Below are 18,347 nucleotides of genomic sequence, written 5' to 3' on the forward strand. Positions count from 1 at the left end.
ATGTTAGTAGGTATGTTAGTAGTTATATTAGTAGGTATAGTTAGTAGGTATGTTAGTAGGTATATTAGTAGGTATAGTTAGTAGGTATGTTAGTAGGTCTATTAGTAGGTGTAGTTAGTAGGTATGTTAGTAGGTATATTAGTAGGTGTAGTTTGTAGGTATGTTAGTAGGTATATTAGTAGGTATATTAGTAGGTATATTAGTAGGTATGTTAGTAGGTGTATTAGTAGGTGTGTTAGTAGGTATGTTAGTAGGTATGTTAATAGGTATAGTTAGTAGGTATATTAGTAGGTATGTTAGTAGTTATGTTAATAGGTATAGTTAGTAGATATATTAGTAGGTATGTTTTTAGGTATGTTCGTAGGTATGTTAGTAGGTATATTAGTAGGTATAGTTAGTAGGTATGTTAGTATGTATATTAGTAGGTATAGTTAGTAGGTATATTAGTAGGTATAGTTAGTAGGTATGTTAGTAGGTATATTAGTAGGTATGTTAGTAGGTATATTAGTAGGTATGTTAATAGGTATATTAGTAGGTATATTAGTAGGTATGTTAGTAGGTATATTAGTAGGTATAGTTAGTAGGTATATTAGTAGGTATATTAGTAGGTATAGTTAGTAGGTATGTTAGTAGGTATATTAGTAGGAATGTTAGTAGGTATATTATTAGGTTTGTTAATATGTATATTAGTAGGTATAGTTAGTAGGTATGTTAGTAGGAATATTAGTAGGTATGTTAGTAGGTATATTAGTAGGTATATTAGTATGTATAGTTAGTAGGTATGTTAGTAGGTATATTAGTAGGTATATTAGTAAGTATAGTTAGTAGGTATGTTAGCATGTATAGTTTGTAGGTATATTAGTAGGTATAGTTAGTAGGTATGTTAGTAGGTATATTAGTAAGTATGTTAGTAGGTATGTTAGTAGGTATGTTAGTAGGTATGTTAGTAGGTATAGTTTGTAGGTTTGTTAGTAGTTATGTTAATACTTTTTTCCCTCACTGTATATTAGTAGGTATATTAGTAGGTATGTTAGTAGGTATGTTAGTTGGTGTGTTAGTAGGTATGTTAGTGGTTATGTTAATAGGTATAGTTAGTAGGTATTTTAGTAGGTATGTTTTTAGGTATGTTCGTAGGTATGTTAGTAGGTATGTTAGTAGGTATATTAGTAGGTATGTTAGTAGGTATATTAGTAGGTATAGTTAGTAGGTATGTTAGTAGGTATATTAATAGGTATAGTTAGTAGGTATATTAGCAGGAATAGTTAGTAGGTATGTTAGTAGGTATATTAGTAGGTATAGTTAGTAGGTATATTAGTAGGTATGTTAGTAGGTATGTTAGTAGTTATATTAGTAGGTATAGTTAGTAGGTATGTTAGTAGGTATATTAGTAGGTATAGTTAGTAGGTATGTTAGTAGGTCTATTAGTAGGTGTAGTTAGTAGGTATGTTAGTAGCTATATTAGTAGGTGTAGTTTGTAGGTATGTTAGTAGGTATATTAGTAGGTATATTAGTAGGTATATTAGTAGGTATGTTAGTAGGTGTATTAGTAGGTGTGTTAGTAGGTATGTTAGTAGGTATGTTAATAGGTATAGTTAGTAGGTATATTAGTAGGTATGTTAGTAGTTATGTTAATAGGTATAGTTAGTAGATATATTAGTAGGTATGTTTTTAGGTATGTTCGTAGGTATGTTAGTAGGTATATTAGTAGGTATAGTTAGTAGGTATGTTAGTATGTATATTAGTAGGTATAGTTAGTAGGTATATTAGTAGGTATAGTTAGTAGGTATGTTAGTAGGTATATTAGTAGGTATGTTAGTAGGTATATTAGTAGGTATGTTAATAGGTATATTAGTAGGTATATTAGTAGGTATGTTAGTAGGTATATTAGTAGGTATAGTTAGTAGGTATATTAGTAGGTATATTAGTAGGTATAGTTAGTAGGTATGTTAGTAGGTATATTAGTAGGAATGTTAGTAGGTATATTATTAGGTTTGTTAATATGTATATTAGTAGGTATAGTTAGTAGGTATGTTAGTAGGAATATTAGTAGGTATGTTAGTAGGTATATTAGTAGGTATATTAGTATGTATAGTTAGTAGGTATGTTAGTAGGTATATTAGTAGGTATATTAGTAAGTATAGTTAGTAGGTATGTTAGCATGTATAGTTTGTAGGTATATTAGTAGGTATAGTTAGTAGGTATGTTAGTAGGTATATTAGTAAGTATGTTAGTAGGTATGTTAGTAGGTATGTTAGTAGGTATGTTACTAGGTATATTAGTAGGTATATTAGTAGGTATATTAGTAGGTATGTTAGTAGGTATATTAGTAGGTATGTTAATAGGTATATTAGTAGGTATAGTTAGTAGGTATGTTAGTATGTATATTAGTAGGTATGTTAGTAGGTTTGTTAGTAGGTATGTTAGTAGGTATATTAGTAGGTATGTTAGTAGGTATGTTAGTAGGTACAGTGCTATGAAAAAGTTTTTTCACAATTTTCTCTACTTTTGCATATTTGTGATACTGAATGTTATCAGATTTTCAACGACAACCTAATATTAGATAAAGGAACATAAATGAATAAATAACACAACTATTACATATTTATTTCATAAACAAAGTTATGCAACACCCAATTCCCCTGTGTGAAAAAGTAATTGCCCCCTTACATTCAATAACTGGTTGTGCCACCTTTAGCTGCAATGACTCCAACCAAATAGTTGTTGATCAGTCTCTCACGTCGCTGTGGAGGAATTTTGGCCCACTCTTCCATGCAGAACTGCTTTAACTCAGTGACGTGTGGGTTTTCAAGCATGAACTGCTCGTTTCAAGTCCTGCCACAACATCTCAATTGGGATTAGGTGTGGACTTTGACTAGGCCATTCCAAAACGTCCAATTCGTTGCTTTTTAGCAATTTTTATGTAGACTTGATTGTGTGTTTTGGATCATTGTCTTGCTGCATGACCCAGCTGCGCTTCAGCTTCAGCTCACAGACGGATGGTCTGACATTCTCCTGTAGAATTCTCTGATACAGAGCAGAATTCATGGTTCCTTCTATTAAGGCAAGTCGTCCAGGTCCTGAGGCAGCAAATCATCCCCAAAGCATCACCACCACCACCATGCTTGACCTTTGGTATGATGTTCTTACTGTGGAATGCAGTGTTTGGTTTTCGCCAGGCATTACTGGAACCATGTCTATCCGTCTATCTGTCCTCTTTCTATCCGTCTATCCGTCTATCTGTCCTCTTTCTATCCGTCTATCCATCTATCTGTCCTCTGTCTATCCGTCTATCTGTCCTCTGTCTATCCGTATATCCATCTATCTGTCCTCTGTTTATCTGTCTATCTGTCCTCTGTCTATCCGTCTATCCGTCAATCAGGCCTGCAAGTCACATTATTCTGGCTTGCAAAGTGATGTGTAATTCCTATGGGAACTCAGCCAGAGTTAGGATATCCAACAGGTGGAATTGTTAATCATCAGCAACCTGCATTCAGAATGACTGCCAAGGTAGGGAAGATTGAATACTGAGACTACCTCAATCATCTAAACTGGAACAACCATCTCAGTAACAGGTCCAATAAATCCACTTACTATCAGATTTGGTTAGTTTAGAAAACGGCATGTTATTTATCTTTGTGTAGCATTAAAATTAATCAACCAATCAATGTACATGCAAAAACACAGATATTACAGTAAAACAAACTATTCTGAAAATCTCCCTTCAATAGAACATGCTGGGAAAGTTGCCAAACGTCAGCCTCGAAACCTTAATGACTTGGAGAAGATCTGTAAAGAGGAGTGGGACAAAATCCCTCCTGAGCTGTGTGCAAACCTGGTGACCAACTACAAGAAATGTCTGACCTCTGTGATTGCCAACAAGGGTTTTGCCACCAAGTACTAAGTCATGTTTTGCAGAGGGGTCAAATACTTATTTCCCTCATTAAATATATACGATATACGGCGCCGGAGAAGATGGCTGCCGTTTTACAGCCCTCTAACCAATTGTACTATTATGTGTGTTTTTCCGCGTTATTTGTAATTTATTTTGTACATAATGTTTCTGCCATCATCTCTTATAACCAAAAAGAGCTTCTGGATATCAGGACAGCGATTACTCACCTCGTATTGGACGAAGATTTTTTCTTCAACGAGGCGGCCGCGAAGGATATCCTACAGACACCCGACAAGGCCCAAATCCCCGTCATTCGTATGAGGAAGAGACGGAGATATCGTGGACGTAGGTCGGGGTGCCTTGTAAGGATCCGACGGCGATCGAGTAAACTGCCGCTCCCATCAATCCTATTAGCCAATCTTCAATCATTGGAGAACAAATTGGATGACCTAAGATAACGGTTATCCTACCAACGGGACATTAAAAACTGTAATATCTTATGTTTCACCGAGTCGTGGCTGAACGACGACATGGATAACATACAGCTAGCGGGCTATACGCTACATCGGCAGGATAGAACGGCTGACTCCGGTAAGACAAGGGGTGGCGGTCTGTGTATATTTGTAAACAACAGCTGGTGCATAAAATCAAATACTAAGGAAGTCTCAAGGTTTTGCTTGCCTGAGGTAGAGTATCTTATGATAAGCTGTAGACCACACTATTTACCAAGAGAGTTTTCATCTATATTTTTCATAGCTGTCTATTTACCACCACAAACCAATGCTGGCATTAAGATTGCACTGAATGAGCTGTATAAGGCCATAAATCAACAGGAAAACGCTCATCCAGATGCAGCGCTCCTAGTGGCCGGGGACTTTAATGTAGGGAAACTTAAATCTGTTCTACTTAATTTCTACCAGCATGTTAAATGTGCAACCAGAGGAAAAAAACTCTAGACCACCTTTACTCCACACACAGAGACGCATACAAAGCTCTCCCTCGCCCTCCATTTGGCAAATCTGACCATAACTCTATCCTCCTGATTCCTGCTTATAAGCAAAAACTAAAGCAGGAAGCACCAGTGACTCTGTTAATAAAAAAGTGGTCAGATGACGCAGATGCTAAGCTACAGGACTGTTTTGCTAGCACAGACTGGAACATGTTCCGGGATTCTTCAGATAGCATTGAGGAGTACACCACATCAGTCACTGGCTTCATCAATAAGTGCATCGATGATGTCGTCCCCACAGTGACCGTACGTACATACCCCAACCAGAAGCCATGGATTACAGGAAACATCCGCACTGAGCTAAAGGGTAGAGCTGCCACTTTCAAGGAGCGGGACTCTAACCCGGACGCTTATAAGAAATCCCGCTATGCCCTCCGATGAACCATCAAACAGTCAATACAGGACTAAGATTGAATGGTACTACATTTTTTACATTTTAGTCCTTTTAGCAGACACTCTTATCCAGAGCGACTTACAGGAGCAATTAGGGTTAAGTGCCTTGCTCAAGGGCACATCGACAGATGTTTCACCTAGTTGGCTCGGGGATTAGAACCAACAACCTTTCGGTTACTGGCACAACGCTCTTAACCACTAAGCCACCTGCCGTACTACACTGGCTCTGACGCTCGTTGGATGTGGCAGGGCTTGAAAACTATTACAGACTATAAAGGGAAGCACAGCCGCGAGCTGCCCAGTGACACAAGACTTCCAGACGAGCTAAACCACTTCTATGCTCGCTTCGAGGCAAGCAACACTGAAGCAGGCATGAGAGCACCAGCTGTTCCGGATGACTATGTGATCACGCTCTCCGTAGCCGATGTGAGTAAGACTTTTAAGCAGGTCAACATTCACAAGGCCGCAGGGCCAGACGGATTACCAGGACGTGTACTCCGAGCATGTGCTGACCAACTGGCAAGTGTCTTCACTGACATTTTCAACATGTCCCTGACTGAGTCTGTACTACCAACATGTTTCAAGCAGACCACCATAGTCCCCATGCCCAAGGACTCTAAGATAACCTGCCTAAATGACTACCGACCCGTAGCACTGACGTCTGTAGCCATGAAGTGCTTTGAAAGGCTGGTCATGGCTCACATCAACAGCATTATCCCAGAAACCCTAGACCCACTCCAATTTGCACACCGCCCCAACAGATCCACAGATGATGCAATCTCTATTGCACTCCACACTGCCCTTTCCCACCTGGACAAGAGGAACACCTACGTGAGAATGCTATTCATTGACTACAGCTCAGCATTCAACACCATAGTGCCCTCAAAGCTCATCACAAAGCTAAGGATCCTGGGACTAAACACCTCCCTCTGCAACTGGATCCTGGACTTCCTGACAGGCCGCCCCCAGGTGGTAGGGGTAGGTAACAACATATCTGCCACACTGATCCTCAACACGGGGGCCCCTCAGGGGTGCGTGCTCAGACCCCTCCTGTACTCCCTGTTCACCCATGACTGCATGGCCAGGCACGACTCCAACACCATCATTAAGTTTGCCGACGACACAACAGTGGTAGGCCTGATCACCGACAACGATGAGACAGCCTATAGGGAGGAGGTCAGAGACCTGGCCGTGTGGTGCCAGGATAACAACCTCTCCCTCAACAATCGCAAGACAAAGGAGATGATTGTGGACTACAGGAAAAAAAAGAGGACTGAGCACGCCCCCATTCTCATCGACAGGGCTGTAGTGGAACAGGTTGAGAGCTTCAAGTTCCTTGGTGTCCACATCACCAACGAACTATCATGGTCCAAACACACCAAGACAGTCGTGAAGAGGGCACGACAAAGCCTATTCCCCCTCAGGAGACTGAAAAGATTTGCCATGGGTCCTCAGATCCTCAAAAAATTCTACAGCTGCACCATCGAGAGCATCCTGACTGGTTGCATCACCGCCTGGTGTGGCAACTGCTTGGCCTCCGACCGCAAGGCACTACAGAGGGTAGTGCGTACGGCCCAGTACATCACTGGGGCCAAGCTTCCTGCCATCCAGGACCTCTATACCAGGCGGTGTCAGAGGAAGGCCCTCAAAATTGTCAAAGACTCCAGCCACCCTAGTTATAGACTGTTCTCTCTGCTACCGCACGGGCAAGCGTGTACCGGAGTGCCAAGTCTAGGTCCAAAAGACTTCTCAACAGCTTCTACCCCCAAGCCATAAGACTCCTGAACAGCTAATCATGGCTACCCAGACTATTTGCACTGCCCCCCCCACCCCATCCTTTTACGCTGCTGCTACTCTGTTAATTATTTATGCAAAGTCACTTTAACTCTACCCACATGTACATATTACTTCAATTACCTCAACTAGCCGGTGCCCCCGCACATTGACTCTGCACCGGTACCCCCCTGTATATATAGCCTCCCTACTGTTATTTTATTTTACTTCTGCTAATTTTTTCTCAACACTTTTTTTGTTGTTGTTTTATTTTTACTTTTTTGTTAAAAATAAATGCACTGTTGGTTAAGGGCTGTAAGTAAGCATTTCACTGTAATGTCTGCACCTGTTGTATTCGGCGCATGTGGCCAATAACATTTGATTTGATTTGATAAAATGCAAATCAATTTATAACATTTTTGACATGCGTTTTTCTGGATTTTTTCTCACTGTTCAAATAAACCTACCATTAACATTATAGACTGATCATTTCTTTATCAGTGGGCAAACGTACAAAATCAGCAGGGGATCAAATACTTTTTTCCCTCACTGTATGTTAGTAGGTATGTTAGTAGGGATGTTAGTAGGTATAGTTACCTGATCCCTGGCACATGTCTGTCTGCAGCAGCTGCTTGGCTCTGATGATGTCAACGTTGAGTCTTCCAGCGGAGGGCAGGTAGTTGAGCGATAACAGCAGCTCTCCCAGCTCCACCTCATTCTGTTAGAAACATAAAACACTGTTAATATCTCTTTATCTATAGATCTGTCTGTGTGTCTGTCTGTCTGTCTGTCTGTCTGTATGTCTGTCTGAATATCTCAGGTAGTAGAGAGATAACAACATCTCACCTAGCTCCACCTCATTTTGGAAAGAATATTAGTTAGGGGAAAAAACTCATCTGTCCTCTGTCTATCTGTCTATCCGTCTATCCGTCTGTCTATCTGTCCTCTGTCTATCTGTCCTCTGTCTATCTGTTCTCTGTGTATCCATCTATCTGTCATCTGTCTATCCATCTATCTGTCATCTGTCTATCCGTCTATCTGTCATCTGTCTATCTGTCTATCCGTCTATCTGTCCTCTGTCTATCCGTCTATCCGTCTATCCGTCTATCTGTCTATCTGTCCTCTGTCTATCCGTCTATCCGTCTATCCGTCTATCTGTCCTCTGTCTATCCGTCTATCCGTCTATCCGTCTATCCGTCTATCCGTCTTTCTGTCCTCTGTCTATCTGTCTATCTGTCCTCTGTCTATCTGTCTATCCGTCTACCCGTCTATCCGTATATCCGTCAATCTGTCCTCTGTCTAACCGTCTAACCGTCTAACCGTCTATCCGTCTATCCGTCTATCCGTCTATCCGTCTACCCGTCTATTCGTCTATCCGTCTATCCGTCTATCCGTCTATCCGTCAATCTGTTCACTGTATATCCGTCTATCCGTATATCTGTCCTCTGTCTATCCGTCTATCCGTCTATCTGTCCTCTGTCTATCTGTCCTCTTTCTATCCGTCTATCTGTCCTCTGTTTATCTGTCTATCTGTCCTCTGTCTATCTGTCTATCTGTCTATCCGTCTATCCGTCTATCCGTCTATCCGTCTATCCGTCTATCCGTCTATCCGTCTATCTGTCCTCTGTCTATCCGTCTATCCGTCTATCCGTCTATCCTTCTATCCGTCAATCTGTCCTCTGTCTATCCGTCTATCTGTCTATCCGTCTAGCCGTCTCTCAGTCTATCCGTCAATCTGTCCTCTGTCTATCCGTCTATCCGTCTATCCGTCTATCTGTCCTCTGTCTATCCGTCTATCCGTCTATCTGTCCTCTGTCTATCTGTCTATCCGTCTATCTGTCCTATGTTCTCTGTCTATCTGTCTATCTGTCTATCCGTCTATCCGTCTATCCGTTTATCCGTCTATCCGTCTATCCGTCTATCTGTCCTCCGTCTATCCGTCTATCTGTCTATCCGTCTATCCGTCTATCTGTCCTCTGTCTATCCATCTATCTGTCCTCTGTCTATCTGTCTATCTGTCTATCTGTCTATCTGTACTCTGTCTATCCGTCTATCCGTCTGTCTGTCCATCTGTCTATCCGTCTATCCGTCTATCTGTCTATCCGTCTATCCGTCTATTGTCTATCCTTCTATCCGTCTATCCGTCTATCTGTCAATCTGTCCTCCGTCTATCCGTCTATCCGTCTATCTGTCCTCTGTCTATCCGTCTATCTGTCTATCTGTCTGTCCGTCTATCCTTCTATCCGTCTGTCTGTCCTCTGTCTATCCGTCTATCTGTCTATCTGTCTATCTGTCTATCCGTCTATCCGTCTATCCGTCTATCTGTCCTCTGTCTATCCGTCTATCTGTTTATCTGTCTATCCGTCTATCCGTCTATCCATCTTTCTGTCCTCTGTCTATCTGTCTATCTGTTTATCTGTCTATATGTCCTATGTCTATCCGTCTATCCGTCTATCTGTCCTCTGTCTATCTGTCTATCCGTCTATCCGTCTATCTGTCCTCTGTTTATCTGTCTATCTGTCCTCTATCTATCCGTCTATCCGTCAATCTGTCTATCTGTCCTCTGTCTATCTGTCCTCTTTCTATCCGTCTATCTGTCCTCTGTCTATCCGTCTATCTATCCGTCTCTCTGTCCTCTGTCTATCTGTCTATCCGTCTATCCGTCAATCTGTCTATATGTCCTCTGTCTATCTGTCCTCTGTCTATCCATCTGTCTATCTGTCCTCTTTTCTATCTGTCCTCTGTCTATCCATCTATCCGTCAATCTGTCTATCTGTCCTCTGTCTATCTGTCCTCTTTCTATCCGTCTATCTGTCCCTCTGTTTATCTGTCTATCTGTCGTCTGTCTTTCCGTCTATCCATTTATCCGTCAATCTGTCTATCTGTCCTCTGTCTATCTGTCCTCTTTCTATCCGTCTATCTGTCCTCTGTTTATCTGTCTATCTGTCCTCTTTCTATCCGTCTATCCGTCTATCTGTCCTCTGTCTATCTGTCTATCCGTATATCCGTCTATACGTCTATCCGTCTATCTGTCCTCTGTCTATCCGGTCTATCCGGTCATCCGTCTATCTGTCCTCTGTCTATCTGTCTATCTGTCTATACGTATATCCGCTTCATCCGTCTATCCGTCTATCCGTCTATCTGTCCTCTGTCTATCTGTCTATCTGTCTATACGTATATCCGTCTATCCGTCTATCCGTCTATCCGTCTATCTGTCCTCTGTCTATCTGTCTATCCGTCTATCCATCTATTTTCTATCCGTCTATCCGTCTATCCGTCAATCTTTCCTCTGTCTATCCGTCTATCCGTCTATCCGTCTATCCGTCTATCCGTCAATCTGTCCTCTGTCTATCCGTCTATCCGTCTGTCCGTCTATCCGTCTATCTGTCCTCCGTCTATCCGTCTATCTGTCTATCCGTCTATACGTCTATCTGTCCTCTGTCTATCCGTCTATCTGTCTATCTGTCCTCTGTCTATCAGTCCTCTTTCTATCCGTCTATCTGTCCTCTATTTATCTGTCTATCTGTCGTCTGTCTATCCGTCTATCCATTTATCCGTCAATCTGTCTATCTGTCCTCTGTCTATCTGTCCTCTTTCTATCTATCTATCTGTCCTCTGTTTATCTGTCTATCTGTCCTCTTTCTATCTGTCTATCTGTCTATCTGTCCTCTTTCTATCCATCTATCCGTCTATCTGTCCTCTGTCTATCCGTCTATCCATCTATCAGTCTATCCGTCTATCTGTCCTCTGTCTATCCGTCTATTAGTCTATTTGTCTATCTGTCCTCTGTCTATCTGTCTATCCGTCTATCCGTCTATCCGTCTATCTGTGTATCCGTCTATCTGTCTATCCGTCTATCTGTCTATCCTTTATCCGTCTATCCGTCTATCCTTCTATCCGTCTATCTGTCCTCTGTCTATCTGTCTATCTGTCCTCTGTCCATCTGTCTATCTGTCCTCTGTCTATCCGTCTATCCGTCTGTCTATCCATCTGTCTATCCGTCTATCCGTCTATCCGTCTATCTGTCTATCCGTCTATCCGTCTATTGTCTATCCTTCTATCCGGTCGATCGTGTAGTCCGGTGTATCCGTCTATCCGTCTATCTGTCAATCTGTCCTCCGTCTATCCGTCTATCCGTCTATCTGTCTATCTGTCCTCTGTCTATCTGTCTATCCGTCTATCCGTCTATCCGTCTATCTGTCTATCCGTCTATCTGTCTATCCTTTATCCGTCTATCCGTCTATCCGTCTATCCTTCTATCCGTCTATCTGTCCTCTGTCTATCTGTCTATCTGTCCTCTGTCTATCTGTCTATCTGTCCTCTGTCTATCTGTCCTCTTTCTATCCGTCTATCTGTACTCTGATTATCTGTCTATCTGTCCTCTTTCTATCCATCTATCCGTCTATCTGTCCTCTGTCTATCCGTCTATCCATCTATCAGTCTATCCGTCTATCTGTCCTCTGTCTATCCGTCTATTAGTCTATTTGTCTATCTGTCCTCTGTCTATCTGTCTATCCGTCTATCCGTCTATCCGTCTATCTGTCTATCCGTCTATCTGTCTATCCGTCTCTCTGTCTATCCTTTATCCGTCTATCCGTCTATCCGTCTATCCGTCTATCCGTCTATCCTTCTATCCGTCTATCCGTCTATCCGTCTATCCGTCTATCCGTCTATCCATCTATCTGTCCTCTGTCTATCCGTCTATCCGTCTATCTGTCCTCTGTCTATCTGTCTATCCGTCTATCCGTCTATCTGTCCTCTGTCTATCTGTCTATCCGTCTATCCGTCTATCCGTCTATCTGTCCTCTGTCTATACGTCTATCTGTCTATCCGTCTATCTGTCTATCTGTCCTCTGTCTATCTGTCTATCCGTCTATCCGGTCTATCCGGTCTATCCGGTCTATCCGCTCTATCTGTCCTCTGTCTATCCGTCTATCCGCGTCTATCCGTCTATCCGGTCTATCCGGTATATCTGTCCTCTGTCTATCTGTCTATCCGTCTATCCATATATCCGGTCTATCCGTTTATCCGCTCTATCCGCTATTCTGTCCTCTGTCTATCCGTCTATCCGTCTATCCGTCTATCTGTCCTCTGTCTATCCGTCTATCCGTCTATCTGTCCTCTGTCTATCCGTCTATCCGTCTATCCGTCTATCCGTCTATCTGTCTATCCATCTATCTGTCTATCCTTCTATCCGTCTATCCGTCTATCCTTCTATACGTCTATCCGTCTATCCTTCTATCTGTCCTCTTTCTATCTGTCTATCTGTCCTCTGTCTATCTGTCTATCTGTCCTCTGTCTATCCGTCTATCCGTCTGTCTGTCCATCTGTCTATCCGTCTATCCGTCTATCCGTCCTCTGTCTATCTGTCCTCTGTCTATCTCTCTATCCGGTCTATCCGGTCTATCCGTCTATCCGGTCTATCCGTCTATCCGCTTATCTGTCTTCTGTCTATCCGTCTATCCGTCTATCCGTCTATCCGTCTATCTGTCCTCTGTCTATCTGTCTATCCGTCTATCCGTCTATCCTTCTATCCGTCTATCCGTCTATCCGTCTATCCGTCTATCTGTCCTCTGTCTATCCGTCTATCCGTCTATCCGTCTATCCGTCTATCTGTCCTCTGTCTATCTGTCTATCCGTCTATCCGTCTATCCGTCTATCTGTCCTCTGTCTATCCGTCTATCCGTCTATCTGTCTATCTGTCCTCCGTCTATCCGTCTATCCGTCTATCTGTCCTCTGTCTATCCGTCTATCCGTCTATCCGTCTATCCGTCTATCCGTCTATCCTTCTATCCGTCAATCTGTCCTCTGTCTATCCGTCTATCTGTCTATCCGTCTAGCCGTCTCTCAGTCTATCCGTCAATCTGTCCTCTGTCTATCCGTCTATCCGTCCTCTGTCTATCCGTCTATCCGTCTATCTGTCCTCTGTCTATCTGTCTATCCGTCTATCTGTCCTCTGTTCTCTGTCTATCTGTCTATCTGTCTATCCGTCTATCCGTCTATCCGTTTATCCGTCTATCCGTCTATCCGTCTATCTGTCCTCCGTCTATCCGTCTATCTGTCTATCCGTCTATCCGTCTATCTGTCCTCTGTCTATCCGTCTATCTGTCCTCTGTCTATCTGTCTATCTGTCCTCTGTCTATCTGTCTATCTGTCCTCTGTCTATCCGTCTATCCGTCTGTCTGTCCATCTGTCTATCCGTCTATCCGTCTATCTGTCTATCCGTCTATCCGTCTATTGTCTATCCTTCTATCCGTCTATCCGTCTATCTGTCAATCTGTCCTCCGGCTATCCGTCTATCCGTCTATCTGTCCTCTGTCTATCCGTCTATCTGTCTGTCCGTCTATCCTTCTATCCGTCTGTCTGTCCTCTGTCTATCCGTCTATCTGTCTATCTGTCTATCTGTCTATCCGTCTATCCGTCTATCCGTCTATCTGTCCTCTGTCTATCCGTCTATCTGTTTATCTGTCTATCCGTCTATCCGTCTATCCATCTTTCTGTCCTCTGTCTATCTGTCTATCCGTCTATCTGTCCTCTGTCTATCTGTCTATCCGTCTATCTGTCCTCTGTTTATCTGTCTATCTGTCCTCTATCTATCCGTCTATCCGTCAATCTGTCTATCTGTCCTCTGTCTATCTGTCCTCTTTCTATCCGTCTATCTGTCCTCTGTCTATCCGTCTATCTATCCGTCTCTCTGTCCTCTGTCTATCTGTCTATCCGTCTATCCGTCAATCTGTCTATATGTCCTCTGTCTATCTGTCCTCTGTCTATCCATCTATCTATCTGTCTATCTGTCCTCTTTTCTATCTGTCCTCTGTCTATCCATCTATCCGTCAATCTGTCTATCTGTCCTCTGTCTATCTGTCCTCTTTCTATCCGTCTATCTGTCCTCTGTTTATCTGTCTATCTGTCGTCTGTCTTTCCGTCTATCCATTTATCCGTCAATCTGTCTATCTGTCCTCTGTCTATCTGTCCTCTTTCTATCCGTCTATCTGTCCTCTGTTTATCTGTCTATCTGTCCTCTTTCTATCCGTCTATCCGTCTATCTGTCCTCTGTCTATCTGTCTATCCGTATATCCGTCTATACGTCTATCCGTCTATCTGTCCTCTGTCTATCCGTCTATCCGTCTATCCGTCTATCTGTCCTCTGTCTATCTGTCTATCTGTCTATACGTATATCCGTCTATCCGTCTATCCGTCTATCCGTCTATCTGTCCTCTGTCTATCTGTCTATCTGTCTATACGTATATCCGTCTATCCGTCTATCCGTCTATCCGTCTATCCGTCTATCTGTCCTCTGTCTATCTGTCTATCCGTCTATCCATCTATTTTCTATCCGTCTATCCGTCTATCCGTCAATCTTTCCTCTGTCTATCCGTCTATCCGTCTATCCGTCTATCCGTCTATCCGTCAATCTGTCCTCTGTCTATCCGTCTATCCGTCTGTCCGTCTATCCGTCTATCTGTCCTCCGTCTATCCGTCTATCTGTCTATCCGTCTATACGTCTATCTGTCCTCTGTCTATCCGTCTATCTGTCTATCTGTCCTCTGTCTATCAGTCCTCTTTCTATCCGTCTATCTGTCCTCTATTTATCTGTCTATCTGTCGTCTGTCTATCCGTCTATCCATTTATCCGTCAATCTGTCTATCTGTCCTCTGTCTATCTGTCCTCTTTCTATCTATCTATCTGTCCTCTGTTTATCTGTCTATCTGTCCTCTTTCTATCTGTCTATCTGTCTATCTGTCGTCTTTCTATCCATCTATCCGTCTATCTGTCCTCTGTCTATCCGTCTATCCATCTATCAGTCTATCCGTCTATCTGTCCTCTGTCTATCCGTCTATTAGTCTATTTGTCTATCTGTCCTCTGTCTATCTGTCTATCCGTCTATCCGTCTATCCGTCTATCTGTCTATCCGTCTATCTGTCTATCCGTCTATCTGTCTATCCTTTATCCGTCTATCCGTCTATCCTTCTATCCGTCTATCTGTCCTCTGTCTATCTGTCTATCTGTCCTCTGTCTATCTGTCTATCTGTCCTCTGTCTATCCGTCTATCCGTCTGTCTATCCATCTGTCTATCCGTCTATCCGTCTATCCGTCTATCTGTCTATCCGTCTATCCGTCTATTGTCTATCCTTCTATCCGTCGATCCGTGTATCCGTGTATCCGTCTATCCGTCTATCCGTCTATCTGTCAATCTGTCCTCCGTCTATCCGTCTATCCGTCTATCTGTCTATCTGTCCTCTGTCTATCTGTCTATCCGTCTATCCGTCTATCCGTCTATCTGTCTATCCGTCTATCTGTCTTTCCTTTATCCGTCTATCCGTCTATCCGTCTATCCGTCTATCCTTCTATCCGTCTATCTGTCCTCTGTCTATCTGTCTATCTGTCCTCTGTCTATCTGTCTATCTGTCCTCTGTCTATCTGTCCTCTTTCTATCCGTCTATCTGTACTCTGATTATCTGTCTATCTGTCCTCTTTCTATCCATCTATCCGTCTATCTGTCCTCTGTCTATCCGTCTATCCATCTATCAGTCTATCCGTCTATCTGTCCTCTGTCTATCCGTCTATTAGTCTATTTGTCTATCTGTCCTCTGTCTATCTGTCTATCCGTCTATCCGTCTATCCGTCTATCCGTCTATCTGTCTATCCGTCTATCCGTCTATCCGTCTCTCTGTCTATCCTTTATCCGTCTATCCGTCTATCCGTCTATCCTTCTATCCGTCTATCCTTCTATCCGTCTATCCGTCTATCCGTCTATCCGTCTATCCATCTATCTGTCCTCTGTCTATCCGTCTATCTGTCCTCTGTCTATCTTTCTATCCGTCTATCCGTCTATCCGTCTATCTGTCTATCCGTCTATCCGTCTATCCGTCTATCCATCTATCTGTCCTCTGTCTATACGTCTATCTGTCTATCCGTCTATCTGTCTATCTGTCCTCTGTCTATCTGTCTATCCGTCTATCCGTCTATCCGTCTATCCGTCTATCCGTCTATCCGTCTATCTGTCCTCTGTCTATCCGTCTATCCGTCTATCCGTCTATCCGTCTATCCGTATATCTGTCCTCTGTCTATCTGTCTATCCGTCTATCCGTCTATCCATATATCCGTCTATCCGTCTATCCGTCTATCTGTCCTCTGTCTATCCGTCTATCCGTCTATCCGTCTATCCGTCTATCTGTCTATCTGTCCTCTGTCTATCCGTCTATCCGTCTATCTGTCCTCTGTCTATCCGTCTATCCGTCTATCCGTCTATCCGTCTATCTGTCTATCCATCTATCTGTCTATCCTTCTATCCGTCTATCCGTCTATCCTTCTATACGTCTATCCGTCTATCCTTCTATCTGTCCTCTTTCTATCTGTCTATCTGTCCTCTGTCTATCTGTCTATCTGTCCTCTGTCTATCCGTCTATCCGTCTGTCTGTCCATCTGTCTATCCGTCTATCCGTCTATCCGTCCTCTGTCTATCTGTCCTCTGTCTATCTCTCTATCCGTCTATCCGTCTATCCGTCTATCCGTCTATCCGTCTATCCGTCTATCTGTCCTCTGTCTATCCGTCTATCCGTCTATCCGTCTATCCGCGTCTATTCGTGTCTTCTGTTCATGTCGTCTATCCGTTTATCCGTCTATCCTTTCTATCCGTCTATCCGTCTATCCGTCTATCCGTCTATCTGTCCTCTGTCTATCCGTCTATCCGTCTATCCGTCTATCCGTCTATCCGTCTATCTGTCCTCTGTCTATCTGTCTATCCGTCTATCCGTCTATCCGTCTATCTGTCCTCTGTCTATCCGTCTATCCGTCTATCTGTCTATCTGTCCTCCGTCTATCCGTCTATCCGTCTATCCGTCTATCCGTCTATCTGTCCTCTGTCTATCCGTCTATCCTTCTATCCGTCTATCCGTCTATCTGTCCTCTGTCTATCCGTCTATCCGTCTATTGTGTATCCGTCTATCCTTCTATCCGTCTATCCGTCTATCCGTCTATCCGTCTATCTGTCAATCTGTCCTCTGTCTATCCGTCTATCCGTCTATCCGTCTATCCGTCAATCTGTGCTCTGTCTATCTGTCCTCTTTCTATCCGTCTATCTGTCCTCTGTTTATCTGTCTATCTGTCCTCTGTCTATCCATCTATCCATTTATCCGTCAATCTGTCTATCTGTCCTATGTCTATCTGTCCTCTTTCTATCCGTCTATCTGTACTCTGTTTATCTGTCTATCTGTCTATCTGTCCTCTTTCTATCCATCTATCCGTCTATCTGTCCTCTGTCTATCCGTCTATCCATCTATCAGTCTATCCGTCTATCTGTCCTCTGTCTATCCGTCTATTAGTCTATTTGTCTATCTGTCCTCTGTCTATCTGTCTATCCGTCTATCCGTCTATCCGTCTATCCGTCTATCTGTCTATCAGTCTATCTGTCTATCCGTCTATCTGTCTATCCTTTATCCGTCTATCCGTCTATCCGTCTATCCTTCTATCCGTCTATCTGTCCTCTGTCTATCTGTCTATCTGTCCTCTGTCTATCTGTCTATCTGTCCTCTGTCTATCCGTCTATCTGTCTGTCTATCCATCTGTCTATCCGTCTATCCGTCTATCCGTCTATCTGTCTATCCGTCTATCCGTCTATTGTCTATCCTTCTATCCGTGATCCGTGTATCGTGTGTATCCGCTCTATCCGTCTATCCGTCTTCATCTGTCAATCTGTCCTCCGTCTATCCGTCTATCCGTCTATCTGTCTATCTGTCCTCTGTCTATCTGTCTATCCGTCTATCCGTCTATCCGTCTATCTGTCTATCCGTCTATCTGTCTATCCTTTATCCGTCTATCCGTCTATCCGTCTATCCTTCTATCTGTCCTCTGTCTATCTGTCTATCTGTCCTCTGTCTATCTGTCTATCTGTCCTCTGTCTATCTGTCCTCTTTCTATCCGTCTATCTGTACTCTGATTATCTGTCTATCTGTCCTCTTTCTATCCATCTATCCGTCTATCTGTCCTCTGTCTATCCGTCTATCCATCTATCAGTCTATCCGTCTATCTGTCCTCTGTCTATCGGTCTATTAGTCTATTTGTCTATCTGTCCTCTGTCTATCTGTCTATCCGTCTATCCGTCTATCCGTCTATCTGTCTATCCGTCTATCTGTCTATCCGTCTCTCTGTCTATCCTTTATCCGTCTATCCGTCTATCCGTCTATCCTTCTATCCGTCTATCTGTCCTCTGTCTATCTGTCTATCTGTCCTCTGTCTATCTGTCTATCTGTCCTCTGTCTATCCGTCTATCCGTCTGTC

The 18,347-nt window shown here is 43.0% G+C and overlaps 1 protein-coding gene across 1 annotated transcript in view; it reads right to left on the bottom strand.

Moving 5' to 3' along the window:
- The window catches only part of LOC121570693 (synaptotagmin-17-like), a 100,307-nt gene that overhangs the window by 31,577 nt on the left and 50,383 nt on the right, over positions 1–18,347 (bottom strand). Inside the window, 1 exon segment of the mRNA XM_041882166.2 lies at positions 7,665–7,785. Within this exon segment, the coding sequence (XP_041738100.2) occupies positions 7,665–7,785 (121 nt within the window).

The sequence above is a fragment of the Coregonus clupeaformis genome, unplaced genomic scaffold (assembly GCF_020615455.1).
Source record: "Coregonus clupeaformis isolate EN_2021a unplaced genomic scaffold, ASM2061545v1 scaf0093, whole genome shotgun sequence".
Lineage (NCBI taxonomy): Eukaryota > Metazoa > Chordata > Actinopteri > Salmoniformes > Salmonidae > Coregonus > Coregonus clupeaformis.